The sequence below is a fragment of the Pyxicephalus adspersus genome, chromosome 1 (genome assembly GCF_032062135.1).
Source record: "Pyxicephalus adspersus chromosome 1, UCB_Pads_2.0, whole genome shotgun sequence".
Lineage (NCBI taxonomy): Eukaryota > Metazoa > Chordata > Amphibia > Anura > Pyxicephalidae > Pyxicephalus > Pyxicephalus adspersus.
In genome coordinates, this window is record NC_092858.1 from 1,516,989 (window position 1) to 1,524,654 (window position 7,666).

The 7,666-nt window shown below is 41.9% G+C and overlaps 1 protein-coding gene across 1 annotated transcript in view; it reads right to left on the bottom strand.

Moving 5' to 3' along the window:
• Positions 1-1,343: 1,343 nt before the first annotated feature.
• Positions 1,344-7,666, bottom strand: part of LOC140321791 (beta-arrestin-1-like) — a 47,861-nt gene continuing 41,538 nt past the window's right edge. Inside the window, exons 7-10 of the mRNA XM_072398577.1 lie at positions 5,041-5,288; positions 4,009-4,229; positions 3,291-3,342; positions 1,344-1,886 (exon numbers count right to left, since the gene is read on the bottom strand). Coding sequence (XP_072254678.1) covers positions 1,775-1,886; positions 3,291-3,342; positions 4,009-4,229; positions 5,041-5,288 — 633 coding nt within the window. The 3' untranslated portion in view covers positions 1,344-1,774. The remainder of the gene's footprint in view (positions 1,887-3,290; positions 3,343-4,008; positions 4,230-5,040; positions 5,289-7,666) is intronic.

Consider the following 7,666-nt stretch of genomic DNA (forward strand, 5'->3'; position numbering starts at 1 on the left):
GTGCTATCTGCAGTCTCTAATTATGTCAAGAATCCACAAAGCTCCTGGTTGCCCAGGTCTGAGGTCATGTGACAGATTCTGGAATAGGAAAGATAAAATTCTCAGAAGTGTAGCTTCTTCTGCTGCAGAACAGTCTGGGGTCTCCATGTGAATCACGAGGGCATAAAGAAGGAGCAGACCCAGAAAAGATATTGGGGTTTAGATTTAAAGTTTCACTTTCAATGGAGCCCCATCCAGTGTATGAAATAAAATAAAAAATAGCTTTAGTTGCAATACTTACCATCTATCTGCTGCTGCCACTTGTAGTACTTATTCTTCACCACAAGATGTCCCCAGTCTTTTACGAAGACCAAGGACATTGTATGTGCAGGATATCATTGACACGCCCCCTACAGGAGCATCCGACACCCTGCACCCACATACAGAGATATTGCCATTATTTATCCTCACATATTCTACAATTTTTGAATATTATCACTTGAGAAGAGAGAAGAAAACAAAACAAAAAACTACACAGTGTGTTTGTGGGCCAAAAATATATAATCATATATCTCTGATAAGGTGTGTTGTATTGTAAGTATTCATGTGCCAGAAATCCAGTAAACTCCCAACTTCCTGCTTGGGCTGACAACACTGCCTGTGCAGCACTAATGTCCCAACCCTAGCCCCGCCATGTGGACTACAGAGCCCCTCCCATGTGTTTCCCTCCCAACATGCACAAATTCCTTGCTTTGCATGCTGTGTATAGGAAAGGGCTCCTCAGAGGTGTAGATCTGGGGGCGTGGCTTTGTCAGCGGGGGCTGAGCTCCCACCTGGTGATGATGTCACAGCTAGAAGCTGTTGGGGCAGGAACAAGGTGCAAGGAAAAACAAAAATGGGACGTGATTTGGGAAGGGGGGTGGGGTGGTATGTGTGGCTTGGAAATTCACCAAAAATCTAAAATTTTACTTATTATTTGTAATACAATAAAACTGACCTATAGGAAGGTCCGATCACTTCCATGAGTATATAGTAGGTAGGTTCATCGAATGACGTGAAACATTTGTGATTGGCCATGTGTTTCCCATCCAGAAAACAAATAGCACAAAAATATTCACCTCGTGTTAATCTTGTGGGGTCGCTGTCGGCCATCGCTATTATTGAGATTTAAGGTGTGCTAGAAGCGGAACATCAAACGGTGACACGGAAATGTTTTTGTGACGTTCCGTCCACTCACAGCGGACATTTCCATCTCTGCCTTTCTCTATCCTGCATTTCATTGGTTGACCCCCCCCCCATGACATCATAAACTGTCACCCCGCCCCCGCGGTTCTCACAAGCCTATCATTATACGCTAAGAATGAATCTTTTTGTCTTTTTTCTACAAAATGCGAGTTTTGATTTCTGAAACGGCGGAATCTACAGAATATTTTTTTTTTCTCTCTGTGTTACAAATACTTCTAGGATATTCTACCGGAATTATACAAAATGCATAAAAGACTCGAGTAATACAAAAGTGCTACGAGAACTCCTTACTGCAGGTTGATGCGCGGACCGCCATTGGACGCTTTCATTCTTTTTTTTGTTGTTTTTGATTTTTTTGTTTTTTTTGTGTGCGTGTCAGGTGGTGTAGCCGGAACTGAAGAAGGGTAGCACGATGCGCGGTGACATTTATGGCACAGCTGTAAGATTATAAGGGCTGCCAGATCGGTGTCATGGGCGGCCTCTTCGGAGTAGAAATAAAGAGAACCGCCCTACAAGTTTTACACGGCGAGGAGGTGACATCACAGGCTTCTTATCTGTCATTCATCGGAGGGGAGTTCGTTCCTTCGTCCTCCTCCTCTTTGTCGTCTTTCATCCCTTTCAGTCTCTGACGAGCAAAATCTTCAAAAACGATGTCGTCATCACTGGGGGAGGGGAAAAAAGGGCAAAGTTAGTCAATCAATTGATTTTTTTTTTTATAAAGCTTTGTTGATCCTGCCAGTAAATTCATTATACTTCAACTTCCTGTAACAGGCCAAGCTGCATAATAAAAGAGGGGTTGGGACAAACCAAATAACACTGCTGGGGGGGGTGAGGATTACAGTGGTTGGATTCTTCCATTCACAGGCTGCCATAATATTACAGGAAGAGGACCTACTGGCAGGAGCAAAAATCTACGTAAAAAAAAATATGCGCATGTGTGTGTGCTCTGCACATGCTCAGTGATGCTCATCACATCCTTTAATGCAAAAGCATTGCACAAAGCCAAAGTCAACTAAACCCCAAAAAGAATACTAGGATCAATCTGAATGAGTGAATATAAACAATGTGTGAAAGCCGATTAGTGGGCAGGATATCTGATAATGGGCCAAATGTGCCTGCACACTGCAATACAGCTATTTCCTCCGAATTCAGACAGTAGGAGGATCAATCAGACGTGACCATGTGACACCCATGTGGGGATCATGTGAGGTGGCAGGAGAGCTGTGTGATTGCTGCACAGCTACAGCCAATCACAGCTACACAGTGGGGGATTGCACAGCCAATCACAGCTAATCAATGGGGAGATTGGTGATAAGGATGGACAACACATGGAACGATGATGAGAATAGACAACACATGGAATGATGATGAGGATGGATAACACATGGAACGATGATGAGAACACATGGAACGATGATGAGGATGGACAACACATGGAATGATGATGAGGGTCCTGTCAGCCATCACCTGATCCCTCACACCTGGATCTGATTGGTCTGATGGTTCCCAATATCTCCTGAGGCACACATATGATAGGACCGGATCTAATTCCAATCGATCACGTATGGGGTGTGATAGATCAGGGATTGCAGCATGAATGTACAGATCTCCAGCTATTGTGTGCTGTGGTGATCTCATGGATCTGTGTGGAATCTGAGTCACCAGGAACCGAGGGTTCTGAGTATCGAATTATTAAATGCTCGGTGAATGTGTAGAATAAATTTGGTTTTCCCTTCATTCATCATTGCTAATTAAACAAAAATCTTACCCCCAATAAATCCGTTTATACAGGAAATAACGATGATATACAGAATTAGATTTTTATCTCTTTGTGAGGTTGCAGAACATAAAACATTCCATTCAGCAATCAGCACAGTAAAAATATGAAGTCTTACTTTTCTTTTCCCTTCCCTATGAGCATGCAGAGCAGCGTGAAAGCCATGCAAAAATAAGAATGATTAGACAAGACATGCGTTAGTAAGACACAAGCGGATCCCGCATCGGGGGAATGATGTCATTGGGTTATTACAGATCACATGACAATGATCAGACACGCCCCCGCTTACTTTGTATCAAACTCTATCAGATTTGTATCTATAGGCGCTTCATTCTCAGGAGCTACAAGAAAAAAGTTAACATTTCAGTCAATGTGAACAGCAAGGGGTCCGTTTTTATACCCAGGATTCACACAACTTTTAACTAGCACTTTACCTAAACCAATAAGAATTTTGGGTGAAAGTTGTGCAAAAACATTAAGACACAGCCCTATAATTGTGGAATTGTTCTGTAAAAACAATATTTAAAGATTTTAAATATTTAAATATTGTTTTTACAGAACAATTCTCTATTAGGAGGGGGAAATCTCCCCCTCTTAATAGAGAATTCCTCGTACAGCCAATCACCAGGACAGAAGATTTCCTCTCACTTCATGTTCTGATAATGTAACATTTTTACATTTTATCACTATCTGTCCCATTCTCATTGGTCACCAGGATGGAGGAAGTAAACCGCCCCAGAGGAGCCACAGCCAAGTATAAAATTCTGATTTCTGTTCTCTTGCATAAACTATCTATAGGATACTGCGTTCTACAATTAAAGAAGACAGTGTTACCAGCACAGAAAATGGGGGCTAATCCCCCAAAAAGCAACTGGTTCTAACTTGAGATCAGTTGAGTAATTTTGGCATAATAACCTAATTAATGTAGAGAGAAATAAAAAGGACAGGAATAAAACACAAATCTAATGTTTTTTTTCCATTAACAGGGATGATACAAACTCCCTCACCTTCTCGGTGTAGAGGTTCCTCCTTGGGTTTCGGATGCATCAAAGTGAAAGGAAGCTCGACAGCAACATCACTGCACCAAAAACAAAGGAAAGACAATAAAATTAGACAAATTGTTGGAAATAAATGAATAAAATGATCAGTGGCTGATGGCAGAGACACGTATCCAATCAGACGATGACTGAAACGATTATTAGTATTAAATATTCCTGATAATAAGAATCTCCATCACCTTCTTCTGAACATATTCCTGATAGGCTTCTAAGAACTACCAACCATGAATGGAATCATCGAGAAAAGTTTAATATATCGGACACTATTGGGGGCTCTGGGGGCCCAGATAAGAACAATTACCCTTTAATGGAAAAAGAAGCAAATATTTTGGTTGTTGTAGGTTGGCTGCTCGGTTTCCTTTCATGATATCTCCTTATCCTACAGATTGGTTGGTAATGGAGAGAATCAGGAGAACCCTGGCATCCTAAATACTTACCTTCCGCCATGATCCCTTCATCTTCAATGTGTGGCCCCTCCAGGTGTTGCTTTGCTTTCCCAACAAAACCTCGGTATCTTAGGGTGCTCTATGATCCCTTTATTTCTTATAGGGGAGCAGAGCTCATGGTGGTCTTCAGAGATCCGGACAGCAGACCATGAGGAAGCCCGGCCAGGAGATTATCACTGGATGGAGAAGGAAGATAATATATTGGAGGTGGTCGGCTGGGGGTCATTGACTAAAGGACAAAGTTGCAATTATCTATAGGGGGCTTCTCCAACCTTGAATGGGGTTGGTGCTCTTCTGGGATTGTACAATGAGTGATATATTTAAATATGAAGAATTCAAAGAAATCTGCTCACTGAGGATCAAAGTTGATGAGAAGAATATGAATGAAAAACATTATGAGAAGCAGGATATCCCCATCTTATCAGGAATACCAGGTGTGAATGATGACGAGTTGCTTGGAATGATGCTGATAATGAAAAGCATTGTGAATATTATGAGACATCATAAATGTGAGCACCAAAAACGTTCACCACACTCATTATAAGTCAGGCATGAAGGGTCCGCAGCATGAGTGGTCCGCAGCATGAGGGGTCCGCAGCATGAGGGGTCCACAGCATGAGGGGTTGGCAGCATGAAGGGTCCGCAGCATGAGGGGTCCACAGCATGAGGGGTCCGCAGCATGAAGGGTCCGCAGCATGAAGGGTCCACAGCATGAGGGGTCCGCAGCATGAGGGGTCCGCAGCATGAGGGGTCCGCAGCATGCAATGCACCATGCAAGGGTGGCTGAACATATTTCATATATTTGTATATATGATTTTATAAAATAAATAAAATATTCTTCTTGCACATAATTGGATGCTCTTTGCAAAGGGAATCTTCACTTTGAGCTGTAAATATAAATGATTCCCCCGTCAATTCACCCCTAATTTTCCTTTATACAGACAGCATTTCCTATTATGACAGCGGTGCACTTTGCCAAGCGGCCACTAGGTGGCAGAACGAGTCATTGTCCTAATAGGAACTGAAAGGAAAGATTCGAACACAAATTTCAGAGGAATTGGCGGGGGAATCATTTATGAATTGTTTTTTTTTTCTTGTCTCATGTAATTTGTATTCCTGTAGTATATTAGGATCAATGTCCCAGTATTCTGCACCAGGGTATGACTATGATTATCAAAATAATTTAATAATTTAAAATTTGGTTGAAATTGATTTTTTGAGATCTGATTTCCTTTTATTTGTGAGACTCAGCACATTTTTGCAATACTCACCTGTAATCTGGATCTGTCCCCCAACACAAGCTGCTATTGTTGCAGGTTAAATAATGCCCAGGATGATAGTACCCATGGCCAGGCATACCTGCCCCTGGGGGTGCATCCATCCTCACCCCAGCTGCGGCTCATACTTCACTCACAGGTCATCACATGTATATTATGTCACAAAAGACTGGCAGGAAAACGGGGGGCCATGGGTATTGGTGGCATTGCCATAGACTAGAGTGTATTTTACATACAACCAAATGGATGGTTGGGTGGCATTGGATCCCCACAATGATCTGTCTCCCCCATGTGGCAATGATGGTTTTCAGTATTTGGGCTGTCAGCTGTCAAATACAGAAAGTTCTCTAGAATTAGTTTTGACTACAGGACAGGAGCGCCATGTCAGAATGCTGAATTACAAAAATGTTTAACATGTTACAGAGTCAGGGTTTGCATATTTTTGTACCGTGTTTGCCCATATTTGCCCCTTCATCAGTGCTTCAGGAGAATATCTCTACACTCTGACATAGGTACATTGAAATAAGACATAAATCCATAAAATTTACCCACTAGAGAAATAAACATATCCCTGATATAAAACCCTATAAGACATAGCTGATCCAGAGGAAGGCAAAAAATTCGAAATAATTCCTTCCTGATTCCATGAGGCCATCGGATGTTCCCTGGATCAGCAGTCTCTGTTATTTTTACTATAAACCTTTAATCCCCAGTTATATTCTGTGCTTCTAGAAATCAGCCAACTTTTGCTATAAGCAATCTATAGAACTTGCTGAAACTACTTCCTGAGGGAGCCGATTCCACATTTTCACAGCCCTTACAGTGAAGAATCCCTTCCTTATCCAGAGACAATTTTCCAATATTTGGGAATGATTTCTACAGCAGGAAGAATGTCCCTTACATTGGTGGTCATTGGGAAGAATGTCCCTTACATTGGTGGTCATTGGGAAGAATGTTCCTTACATTGGCGATTACTGTTCCTGGTGCAGTTGTGTTATTATTCAGTTATTACAAAACTTCCAGTTCTGTGTGCCATCCCAATGAGCAGACGGGTGTAGGCTCTGTCTTATTAGCTAATAGGTTGTTAAAATATTTTTATGATAAACTTATAAGGGTTTCTCTTTTTCCTATTTTATGGAAATTTATAACTGATATTTTTCCTGTGAGAGATCTATGGAGAGTGAAGAATTGCTGCCCATTGAGGGCAATATACCAGACGTGATTACGGATAACCAGGTCAGTTCTATCCGGTGAGCGATGTGCAGTGGGGAGTGCAGAGGTGGAGGTAGCACAGCAGGGGTTTTTGGTTAAACAAATGGGATTTATTCTTCATGTCACACATTCTCACTTTTGGACTTGTGGTTGTGGGTTGGGTTGTGGTCTCTGTCTTTCAGATCCAATCAATATTTCAGACAAATCCTGAAACGCCCTGGGTGTCCTTAAACCAGACATTCCCAAACGTCAATTACTGACTTCAGACATGTTTGTCATCCATTAAGGGCTGCTCTGTTCTCATCATGGCGCTCGCTGACCCGGGATGTTATACATGAACTTATTAAGTGGTCCTAAAAAAAGATCCGAAGGATGGAGCAATGGAGCGTGGACAGGTCAATGCCGAGCACGCTGTGTTCTGCTCTTACTCATCATCTATTATCTGTCTGAGATTCCTGCATTCCCGACATCCATTATTCATCAAAGAGAAGAAATAATGAACTTTGGGGGTTTTGTAAAATCTAAAGATTTTATTTGCAGGACCCCAGATGGCCTATAAGCTGCTGGAGCTACAAGTTTCAGCCTGGGGGACCTCCAAACAAAAGCTTCCATTTCTAAAATTAAATGATCCCCATTTCCCCTTCAATACAAAATAGGTAAGAGAAGAGCAAT